The sequence below is a fragment of the Anser brachyrhynchus genome (genome assembly GCF_964034855.1).
Source record: "Anser brachyrhynchus genome assembly, chromosome: 3".
In the NCBI taxonomy this organism is placed as follows: Eukaryota; Metazoa; Chordata; class Aves; order Anseriformes; family Anatidae; genus Anser; species Anser brachyrhynchus.
Genome location: NC_137696.1, coordinates 64,511,153 through 64,523,721, shown reverse-complemented (window position 1 = coordinate 64,523,721; position 12,569 = coordinate 64,511,153). Strand labels below are relative to the sequence as shown.

Here is a 12,569-nt window from a genome sequence, read left to right as displayed (position 1 = left end):
TAAAACTGAAGCTAAATCTTACTGGCTACATCTTTGTTCTGTCCATAGTTGTGTAAGTGACCCTGTACTGATTTTTCTTTTAGTAAAGAGATTAGAGGAAACTTAAAGAAAGGAAACCTAAGACTGGGAATAGCGAGAAGAGTTTTCCATCGCAGATTGACTCCTGCTCCACCTATGCAAGAAAATCAAAATATAAATAGAAGTAAATATTTCAAACAAGTTTATTTGGTACTTACATGCTAAACATCGGTTTAAAGAAAAACTACATATTTTGGTCACTTTAAAATATTGTGGCTATGTACATGGAAAACTAAAGAAAGCAAGAGAGGAACCCAATTAATTTTACTGTGTCACAAGCTGTTATTCAAAGCATTCAGACTGAATGGCTGTTTTTTCCCTTCCATCTGGCAGATGGTCTTTTTTTCATTACTTTTCCATTGCTTTTATCCCATCTCCTGTGTAAGACGAACACTTGGCAGCAGCAGAAAGTCACTTCTTCAAAAATTCTTCAGCTTCTGTCTCAGAAGATTTCTTTTGCTGCACAGCCTGAGAGCCTAGCTCAGTGCTCACTAAAGGCGAGTGCAAGGATCTTTATGGTCCGTTCTCCGTTAGCATGAACTGAAGCCTCATAACCCTCATTTCCACTAGCCCAGGATGTACTCGTGGACTTCAGTGAGCGACACATCAAGCCCTAGTGGGTGTTTCCAACAAAAGTCTCTAGTGAGCTCTGCCTGCAACAGCATTGTTTATCAAAGCATAAAAAGGTGCACGATTTTAGTGTTCTACCCAACAGCAACCAAAAGTGAGGGATGGAACACAGATGGTAGGAATCGGCATCAGACTAAGGAGAAAGCAACCTGCATTGCTCCTCCCATCACTCAAACTGTAGTGCATTATAAAAATCACAGGCTACATAAAAAGCACAAACAACGACCATTTGCCATTTGCTCTGAAACGAGCAAAACCAAAAAAATCCCCAAACCTGCTTTATCATCCAAAAATCAAATATTTCAGGTTTCACACAGTTTTCAATAGTCTGATAAGGCAAAGGAAATGTCTTCCATCATTGCGAACAGCAGCAATTTACAGGACTCAGAACAAGGTACTTCCCTGTGTGGGTGTATGTGCACGCGTGTGCGTACACATCCTTTATAGTACTGTGAACATGAATGTAACTAAAAAAAAAATCAAGTTTGCAGTATCATTTTACCACATTTTTCTAATTTATTCAATTATACAATTTACTTCTGTACTGAACAAAAATTCATAAATACATCATCTAGGAGAACAATAGTTTTTTCCTCTTGTCCGTGAAAAAATAACGCTTTCAAATTTTCACATTTTAAAACCTGCCTTGTTTTGTGTTTTTAGAGAAAACGTGAGAAGATCATAGTGATTCTCAATTTACAGAATGTCCCTGTAGGAATTACATTTACAAGAACCTGATACAGAAGCCTATACTTTGCCCCCATAATTAGAGTTCTCTGCAATAATATTTAAACCAACAGGTTTAAATAAAACACCTCATTAACTCTACTTGTAGAGCAATGAGGTATTTATTTTTCAAGTATTAGAACCACAAAGTGTAAAAGATTCTTTGCCAATTTTACAATTATGCCTTTTAAACCAACACCCATCTTTTAAAAAAAGAATCAGTCCCACCACCCGAATCAGCCCATTGCTTTCAGATTCCAGTGTCTTGTATCTTAAGGAATGCAGAAATATCCATTTACTAACAGAAAAAAGCTTGTTGGAAAAAGCCATATTAAGTAATGCACGTGAAGCATGATTTTTCTAGTGATGAAAACTATTGGAAAGGTGATCAAAGTCTATTCCCATCATTTCTTCTGCTGGTTTTGCTAAAGTCCTTCCCCCCAAAAAAAGATATTCAAGAAATCTTTAAAAAACCGGAGAGAAAAATAAAACACTCCTTCATAGCATGGAAGAAACTCCACTGACTGCAGAGATGCTTACATCACCTTTGGTTCTTCAGAAGAAATAATCAGATCACTTCTACAACAGAAGGCATCAAAAATGACAGGTCAGCAAACAGCAGCAATGCTTACTTCACAATGCTATGCACTTATGCAAACATTTTATTACAAGATGATTTTTTTCTTATATTTTACACCCACAGAAAAAGAAAATAAATGAGGGTAGTCCAGTTTAATTTTCTATGTGAATGTGTTTACTTAACATCCCCTAAAAGTTATGCTGTAATTCAGAAAAATCTGTTGTGCTGCAAACCTTCCATCAGTATTCATGTTAGCAAGAACTTGATGAGGGAAGTACCCTCAGAATTCAGTACCCTAAAAGGCAGCAGCTACCCGTTCCCCTTCTGCGTGAGCATATCAGATATTACATTTGCAGAACTGGAACATGAGTGCAGATCATAAGCTAAGAACAGTATCTGTCATTGTTATCACACTTCAAAGCACAGGGCAAACATTTTCAAGCAATTTCAAAAGGCAAACGGTGTAGTGTAACTGAGAGCCCCTTTCCAACAAAAGACGAGGGCCCATCAAAATTCACGCAGCATCTGTATGTACCTGGCACACACAGCTTTACAAGAGAAGATATGCTCCTTTCCCCAGAGAATCTGGGGTGTAAAATGCTTAATCAACCTTTATCAATTAGAAGCTCTAGGTACTCTGTCAATTACAACATATTACTAATTTTAATGAGCTAATGCAAACCTACCTGCTGTTTGATGTGTTTGAACACTATCTACCTGAGGCAAAAGAGTCCCCTTATCTTCAAAAGCTAAAATCGGATTCAAAGGAATTCCAGGACTATTGCTTCCATCATTGTTCATGGCATCCAGCCGGGGTGGTTTAGAACCAATGGGTAGGTTTATGATCTCTTCAAAGTTAGCATTCTGCATAGACATTCCATTTTCATTTGTATTTTTCTCTGGATTGAGATTGCTGAAAGAGAAACATAGATATTTCTTCATACACTTAATCTAGAACAGAAATTTAGTCCTCCTCAAAGCAATATTACAGAAATTTAAATTAGTCCAGAGCATTTGTTTAGTCAGTAACAACAAAATTATGCTATTAACACAGGAGACTAACTGTTTTTACAGCAAGGTACTAGGTATGCCTTCCCTCAAGCACACAGGGTAGTCCTTACATTTGGCTACGCTATACCCAGAACGACAGAGACCTTCAGCGACACTGCAGTTCTCAGAAGTGACTGAAATGGGAAGCAGTAAAAAAAACCCACAACCTCTCCAGCACAACCACTGCTATCTTGAGCCACCCACCTAATGCAATCTATGGCCTTTCTCAGCTTTCATAACCTTTGTTAGATTTGAATGCTACGACAACCTTCCTCTTACTGCAAATCAACCTAATTGTGCTTAGATAAGGTCATTGTCATTTTCGTGACTGGATCCCCACCTGCCTCCAGTTTTTGAGGAGCCTCTTCTACCTGTCACTTACCCAGAGAAAACACTCCTTTACCAAGTCAGTTCTCCTTTCAGTTCCTCACCTCGTCCAAGTTCCCGCAGCTTATTTTCCAGGCACTACTTGACTCTGTGCTTCTCCCATTGATCGCGCCCAAACCAAAAGCAACACCTCCCAGCATCCCTCACGTCACCCCGTGCTTTCTTTTTCCATCTCCCATTTGCCAGAGGTGCCTTTAGGAGCGGGCTCTTACACATCTCCCCCAGGCGCAGGTACGCTCTCCAGTTAGACGCACACTCCTGAGGAAACACAATGATGTCTCAGCTCTGCCCTCCTCTCCCAACCCGTTCATTAGCTGTTGTGTTGTCAAACCCTGCTCTCTCCTCACACAGCACGCACTGCCTTGCCACGCAGGAGGAACTAAGGGGCTACTCTGGTGAACAGGATGGCGGTAACACGACTCAACGCTACTCCATAAAAAGCAAGTACCCAACTATCACTTACAGATCATAGGATCTTTTACAGGTGCTTCTCAAGGCCCTCAGTAGTTAGATCCCGTCAATTCTGGGTGTGTACTCCCTGTTTGGACACCACCCCTGTTCAGGCTGTTTGGAAATGCTTCAGCCACAAAGGCTCACAAGCAGTTTTCCTATATTTAAACAAGGCTATCAGTTTCCTCAGGCCATTTCTGAGTAGGTGGCATGGTTGTTTCACAGGCTAGTTTTTTCTTGACAGTACATTTAGCATTTAAAAAAAAAAAAAGCTCGTGATTGGCACATGGTTCATTTTCATCTACTGGCTTCTTTGGTCACCAACTCTTTGCAAACAATTGCAGAAATCTTTTACAGTACTTCCCAAGAGACAGAATAATTATTGTACTTTAAAAGGTGGTAACACCTCATCCAAAGCCCAGATTCCATACTTTCTGTGAGAACGGGAGAGATTTGATATGAAAACCAGCATGTCAGTCTTTCAAACCATCATCAGTTCTTTTTCAGAAAGTCAATCCCCTTTTTTTAATCTGTGGGTGTGCTGAGTAAACTTCAAAACGAAAAGCATGATTCACTGCACATGTGTTTGAAAGCAGACACAGAAACCCTGCTGGCTGCCGGGGAGCGACCACAAGTCACATCCCCCTTCTGTGCCAGAGTTTCACATCCCTGTGAGGAAGAACAGAATCTGTGAAATGCTTTAGGACTAATAAAAACTGTTCTATCACATGGAGGTATTAGGTTATTATTCAGTATAAGGTGTCATATTACTCATTTCATCCCCGTGTACTGCCAATAACCTTACCAGAGGTAGAATAACACAGTATTAGGAAGTCTGATGGATAGGTCAGGAAAGAGGGATAAGAAGGGAACTGCTTGTGCCTATAAATTAAGTAGTGTAAGTACCTCAGAAAGTATTGGGACAATAAAGAGAAGTCTCTTGCTTTTGCAAAGATACTAGTTTTTCTATCTGATTGATCAGCTAACTTTACAGATGGATAGTTCTTCATATTTATTAGCCATTGCACTCTCATTACACACTGAGTTAGACTAGGGTTCAGACTTGAAAGATGTCTTTCAAGGCAGGAGTCTACACAATCACAAAGGAGGCACAGAAGAGGAAACCATGACTAAATATTTTCTATTTTCTATGCTGTAAGAAGAAGGTAGCACTCCCAACGAATTGCTAGGGAGCATGTTTAGAAAAGAGGAAGGAAAAATCTGAACTGTGGAATTCATTTCCACTGGACATCTTAGAGGCCCTAAGCTCAGAAGGAGATTAGACAAATTCCTAGGAGATTGGTATACCCTCCAGCTTCTGATAATTAACAGCTTGGGGACTACCTGAGCCTATGCATTTGGACCACAATACACAGCAACCCTTCATTAGGCAGAGGATCTCTTGGTATTTATCTCTTTCCCTAAGTGACTGCTACGGTTCACTGAAACAAAGAACACAAGAAAGTAATGGATTTTTGACGTGCAACAACTATTTTTACTGTCTTGCATTCCACCCTTAGCGATGTCTCAGCATCCAGCATACCATTTCAGGCACATGGCATTGCTGGTACGTTTCTAATAGCTGGGTCATTTTAACATATTTTAACATATGCCGTGACTGTGCTTGAAGGAAGATAACTACATAACAAAAAAAGGTTGGCTGAATTGTTTGCAGAGCGTTTCCAAACATCACAGCTTTGCAAGCATCTGAAAGACAGATTCATTTTAAGGGAGCTTAAAAAAAGGAAGCATTTGTGCAGCTTTGCATTTTGATCTTAGTGCATCCATACTAATAAGATAAACTGGAGGTATTTGAGAGAAGAGCAGTTAATATAATAAAAATGAACTGGAAAATCCACAAAGTTTAAAAAACTACTGAAAAATTACATTTGATGTGGTTAATTTCAGACCAAGACCTGTATAGATATAACCCATATCTAAAGACTTTGAAGAGAGAATATGAGAATGAAAAGAGATCAGAATTTAGTATGTCTTTCTGATCATCCATCTGGTATTGACACTAAAAAAATAAAAAAAAATGATTTACAGTCCTTTGAAATGTGCCTAAGTATTTCTGTACCTGTTATTCCTGATCTGAAAGACAGTATCCGTCTCCTCTTATATTGATATGATTTAGCAGAGATGTCAGGGGTAGACATTAACAGCAGAACGGACCCCCGGCTTTGGACGATTTAAAGAAAGCAGCATTTATTTTTAACTCTCTGAGACAACAGCACTGAAAACAGCCAATCATGAGAAGCCGGAGTCTTCAAGAAGGGAAGACTGTGCTAAAGCAGCTTTGAAGTGTTTTAACCTACAGACTGAATTGTGAATATATAACAATTTGAACCTGGTAACATTTTTTTTTCCCCCAGGGACAAGAGATTGAGGGAATCATCTTGTCTAACTGAATATTTCTAAAAATTAGTTATCTAACCTACCCAAACCTAGCAACTGCCTTCATATCGGATGGAGAGAGACAGATGAGATAAAAAGCTCTCACTGAGGCCCACTGTAGGCATTTATTATGAAGAACCAAAAAAAAAAAAAAAGAGGAATGAATTAAAAGAGAAAAACAAGTAAAATGTTGTCAATATACATCACCGTACTTAAACAACTTTATGAGATGTAGAAGGCAGAATGCAACTTTGGCAAATAATTTGAAAGTGGAGAACAAAAGTCTCCACATGAGAAATGACTTCAGTAGCTGTACTGGTTATTGAAATCCAACTTCTATCATTGTATTTCTTCCAGGATTCTACTGCTCAGTATAGTACATAAAAAATTAGAATCTGGAAGAAATTTTGTTGCAACGTTTTATAGTTTATGAGAAGCTTGAAAATACTTTAACATATTATTTTCAAACTAACGTTTCAAATTCACTTTTTCCAGTTGCTGGGGAAAAAAAAAAAACACACAAAATGACCAGAATCAACACACAAGTTCACAAACCATTAATAATATTGTAGCATCTCCATGAGCTACCAGTTTTCTTGGTAATTCTGGATACTTCACTATCTAATTGGAAAATTTCCACAGTACGCTCCATTTTAAAATATATTTAGTGTTGCCTTTTCCACTGCACTACACTTGGATTAAAAAAAAATCTGTATTAAGTTCATTTGTGAGTCTTCTCACCACATACCTATAGGTCAGGGATAAGGTCACTTTTTTTTTTTCCCCTTCTGAATAGTAATTCACTATTCTTCATTAGCATTCTAGCATTAAATTGTTTAACTGGATTTCCCCCTGTTGGGTGTGATAGATGATAGCAACAAGATATCACCTGCAACAAACGTTTATTGATAAAACTAATAATTGTTGATAATAGATGTCTGGTAAATAATATTGCAGATTACAGCATTTTCATTAGGATTTGTGAAGAATAATGACCTTTGAAGGCTAATGAAGTTCCAGTACAGTAAGATCTACACTGCTAATCAAAAGCAGCAACAGAAGATAGTGAATTATTGAAATGAGTTGCCTTAGCTCCACCGATTTTATTTTTTCTCACCTACATTGTATGCATGAACACAGAAGGAAGCATGCTATTACCATGCTATTTATCACTGGATCCTAGCCACACAGCTGGCATGACATGATGGAGAGGAGTCAGGGACAAAGGTTTACCACAGCAATCGGTCAGCGCAGAACTTGTTACCTCACAGTCACCCTCCTGTACTGCTGCTGCACGGGGCAGAGCAACTGCAGCATCTGAGGGGTGACCCCAAGTACAGGTACTCTGCGTTCAGTCACTTAACAACAAAAAACATCAGTCCTGCCCGAAGACATGCGCCCAGGCTGGACCCCAGAGCTGCACCAAACAGACACACCAACACATACACTCCTTCTGTCCCGGGTCCGGTGAAACAGTGATTGCAGCCTGGGACTTCCCACAGGGAACACCGTAGGAGATGCAATGAGACTCATGGTTGCTCGAGGCCTTACGAGGATTCCTCTCCTTCAGTCTCTCCTCTTGACCATGCACACATGTTCCAGAAGTCCCCCAAGCAAAGCCTTTTCAAGTTCTGGTCACAAATGTGAGCTATCTTGCCCTTAAAACATGCTCAGGACTTTTCCAGACAAAAGTCAAATCTTTTGTCGGGCTGGAGTGAGGTGCTCACACAGACCATCTCTATGTTGCATGTGCTACAATATCAGGTGTATCTACCTGCCAGATGCCTGTGAAACACCAGATGCAGTAGCAATGTTGTTGGCACCTGTGGCTTTTACCATATGATATAATCTGTGCTGCTGTGTCTTCCTTCCAACAGTTTATCAAGCCACCTGGGCTAAGCTAACACCAGGATGCTATCAAGTGCTTCAGCCCTTGCCTTACCATTCAGTGTGGATGCACCTCCAAAGCAGAGAGTCCCTCCACGCTCTAGCCTGGCATATCAGTTTCTCCTTTCACATGCACTTCCTCACATACACTTCCCATTTTTGTTCCTGCTCTTCAGCCTCATCTATTCATTCTTCACTTTGGCGATTCAGATGCTCCTTCCATACCAAATATAATGCTACAAGACAGCATTCATTAGTATGGCACGCTTGATACTACAAATATGAAGGTGCATCTAAGGTTGGGAGTGATTAACATTTAATAGTTGCCTGAGATAATTATAAGACGGCTCTGTGCAGCTCATCTAATGCAGTCCAGTGCTCAGTGTCACGGACAGAACTTATCTCAGCAGGAGCATCTTTGCTGGCATGACAGCAGGCTAAGATCCCCCAGGCATATGGAAGGACAGAGAGAGGGCAAATTCGCGCTTCAATTAGTGTCAATCACACCCTGAAGCGTACCGCTCATTACAGACTGTGTGACGGCTTTCCACATTCAAGTTTTTCCATGCATATTCTGACATTACCTGCATAAAACATGAAAGGACTATGGGATTATTTGGCTTTCTGCATTACTGGAATTGAAGTAACTGACAGCTCATGCTTATGTAACAGATTTCATTTGGTTCAACACAGAGATTTCAAGCATTCCAAATATTTCTCAAAATCTCAGTGACTAGCTTCATGACTATGAAGAGCTCCTAATGTTAAATATCTGCCTCCCCAAACTCCTTTTGGACAAAGGGTTTTTTAAAATGCAAAGTCAAAATGAGTAGTTCTGTATCTCACAGGAAGGACTTTTGCTTAATGTTCAAAACTTGCTAATACTTTGAGCAGTTCAAAAATCCATGCATCTAGTCAAAAATCCATGCATCTAGCATGGAAAGCACAGTGTTCATTATTTGAACCAAGAAAACTAACCCTGAAAATCCAGAGTAGTTTTATGAAGTTTAATTCAAGGAACACGCAAAAAAAAAATTGCCCTTTCCATTAAGTTTCAATTTGTGTAATAATTCCTGGCAACACATTCTTCCAAATACTGCAAAGAATGCACTGTATTTTTGCAAAATTCTTCAGTTGGCAAAAATAGGTTACTGTTAAGTGAAAGATGACAAAGTTCTTTCCTGAACACAGGAAAAGATACAAAAAACAAAACAAACCAAAACAAAACAGGAAATGAGGCAAATTGAACAGCTGTGCCTCATATTTAGTTAATGAATACCTGGATCTGAAAAAATAATTTATTACTCCAGTAACTCTCATCCTGTAAACACCCTCTAATATTTAGCAATGCTCTTACCTGTCCATATTTATGGGGGGTTGATGTGAAGTAATCATGTGCGTGCAGGTGACGTGTTTCCCATTGTGTGGAGATTGTGTTGCATGCTGAAGCTGAGGCCCTCCTGCAAGGTCCAAGGGAGATAAAGGACTTGTTATGACTAGAGAGAGAAAGCAAGTTATCAAAAAAAACAAGCAACATCCTCTACCTGCAAAGTAGGATAAGGCGTTTCCTATAAAAAATAGCAAAAAATAGCATGGCAAGCTACAATTTTTAAATACGGTTAATCCCTCTGCTTCCTTTGTCAAGTTTTTGGGCACATCAGCCCTGTTTCAGGTCTGAAATTTCAAAGATTTCAAAACTAAAGCTTTATGGACAGGAATAATTGGTTTACAATGATATAAACAATTCCAATTCATAAGCCGTAGGCCAAAATAGGCTGATATCTGACAGAATATTGTGCTGGCACTTTTCAAGATGCAATAGAGAACGGAATAGAAGAACACTGGGACATCAGCAATTTCATAGTGGTATTTCTCAGCTCCTAAGTTGATCACTGACTGTAAACCAAAAGGAAATAAAGAGGGAACATCTCCATGGGAAGGTTATTTCTGTCAACAAGTACTAAATTACAACTATAAAATGCTGCAAAGAGCAGCATAAAAGGAGACTACATAACAAAGACCATGTGATGTCCCTGGCCTGCCTCATGGTGTTCTGTTAAACTACAGCTTTCTGCGTTGTATCTACAGTCATACTAATTCATATACAGCTCATAAAAAGGAAGCAGTTGTACCCTAGCATCTGTTACAATAATCACAAGAACAATTCAGTATTCACAGGCTTGGATGCATTTATCTAGATCACCTGAGGATCCTCCATCAGCTGCTCTTGGTTTTGCTGTGCTCTAAATGCTTGGACCGAAGTCTTGTATGCTGAGTGACTTAGTCTGATTTATGGCAAGTTTTTATATGGAAGATATTAGCAATATAGGTTTTAGTGCTTCTACAAACAGACCAAGAGGAATTTACATTGGTTTTGACATTTAAAAAGAAGACTTTTTTCGGTTTTGGGATGGTAGAATTATCTCCCGTTTTGAAGCAGAGGTCAAGTAAATGACAAAAAGGTGACGGATTTTGTTTCATTGTGTGATTTGGCCAGTCCTATAAAGGTTTCCTTATGTTTTGTCCAAACAGTAAGACTAGTAAAAGAGAAAAAAATCACAATTTGCATATGGTCAGAAAAAGTAGATGAATGTACATATTACAAGAATGTAATATGGAAAGTTAGAGTTGGCTGAAATATGTCCATTAATTTGTATATTTAACTCAATAGCAAATCTAGATAAAGCAAAGCCAAACAGTAGAGCATCCCTGAGGGTGAGAGCAGTTTTCTGTTTATCCAGTCACTGAATGATTCCAGCTTTCCCTTGGCACTAGGGAAATGGAGATCCACATTCTCCTCTGCCTTAGAGAAACGACTAATTGTTTTCTGCTTCTGGAAGGAAAGCACTAGCCACAGGTTACAGAGCCGTTTTTCCTTTCAAGAATTATTTAAATGGTTTCTAGCAACTTCAGCAGTGCCTGCAGCAACAGATGGCATTCCAGACGCATTCTGTATTAGCAGTTTCCAAACTGTTTTTTATTTACAAGGATAACATGTAAACAAATTACTACCAAATACACATAATGAAATCTGTGTCAAAAGGTGTCCTGGCAGTGCTAATTAGTGTGTTCACTTTAAGCATCAAGCAAAAAAGCAGTACCAGCAGCCAGTGCTTTTATTTGTCCTGTCTGTTACTCAACATGAATACTAAAGAGAAATAAAGATTATCGTCATTTAGTATGTTATGCTACAATAAGAGAAGCTATTTGATAGATTGGCTTCAGTATATTTCAGTTCTGCTAATTCATACTTGCTTATTGTTGAATATAAACTAAATTTTATTTTGCTTCTTTTATTGTGAGTATTAAAGTTTCATCTAAAACTTTACCTAAAAAGACCTGGGACACACACAAAAACAGACGCAACAGAAGAGAAGGAAAGACTAAGAGTGTGGGTATGACAGGGAGACTCTAAGGTTTCGTAAGCGCTGAATTTTGAAAGAAAAGAAATAGAAATTAAGACCAAGTGACTAAAGACTGTGGAAGACAGACATCACAGGGGAATGTTTAGGGTTATGAACAATATTTGATGACTGATCGCGTTTCTAATACTATGCAAAAGAATCTGAAAAATCAGTGATTTTATCAAAGCTAACTTGGTCAACTTGTTTCTTTTTACTTTACAAATTATTAAGCTTGGTAAACAACTCCCTCTTGTTAAACACCAATGTAACGAAGTTGCTGAAACAGTTGACTCATTTAGTAATGGCTAACTACCCATACAGAAAGATTAACTCATTAATGTTTGCTAAGACTTCAGATATACTCTTTTAATGGTTTTCTTCACCACAAATGAGTGTGCCAAGTTTCAGAACTGTATCTCAAGTCATTGTGCTTAATAGGTATTTATTCACCTGCTGTGCTCAGGGCACAGTTGAGTACAATACCTGCTTCTCCAGTAATATTTGCTTTTGATATGTGTCCATTTTGCTGGTCATTGGGTTTCTACAAAGGAAGCACAGCTTTGTAAATTTAAAATAGCACTAGAGGGAAGAATTGAAATGTGCCCAATATTTACGTATGTCAAGTTAGCAGCACTGACCTTATCTACAGCTTCTACACGCCTAGTTCTCTTCATGATCTCCTCAAGCCTCTGCAAAAACACGTAAAGGAGTAAAATAATGTTTGCTGGCAGTACTTTAAAATTACCCCTCCCAAACCATAACTGCCTGTCATTTATCAAAGTTGCATTTAATAAAATTGCATTTGCAAAAAGATAAATTATTTATTACTGTTGGCAATATTCTCTTCACTTTCACGTCAGGCTACACAGAAGAGGACCTCAGCTTTTCTGAGGGCACATTAATATCATAAGTAACTTTCTACAGCTGAGGTGGAAGCGAACTGCTAAGACAAGATGAATTACAGTTTCTCAGCATGTACT

The 12,569-nt window shown here is 38.7% G+C and overlaps 1 protein-coding gene across 19 annotated transcripts in view; it reads right to left on the bottom strand.

The window, feature by feature from the left end:
• Positions 1–207: 207 nt before the first annotated feature.
• The window catches only part of MAP7 (microtubule associated protein 7), a 111,688-nt gene continuing 99,326 nt past the window's right edge, over positions 208–12,569 (bottom strand). For 5 of the 19 annotated variants that reach the window (XM_080585936.1, XM_080585935.1, XM_080585941.1 and 2 more), the window contains 5 exons: positions 12,228–12,278; positions 12,073–12,130; positions 9,543–9,645; positions 2,701–2,927; positions 208–2,013 (listed from right to left, as the gene is read on the bottom strand). In XM_080585936.1, the coding sequence (XP_080442062.1) occupies positions 2,003–2,013; positions 2,701–2,927; positions 9,543–9,645; positions 12,073–12,130; positions 12,228–12,278 (450 nt within the window). In that variant the 3' untranslated portion in view covers positions 208–2,002. The other 14 variants (XM_080585925.1, XM_080585930.1, XM_080585929.1 and 11 more) reach the window with 5 other exon arrangements.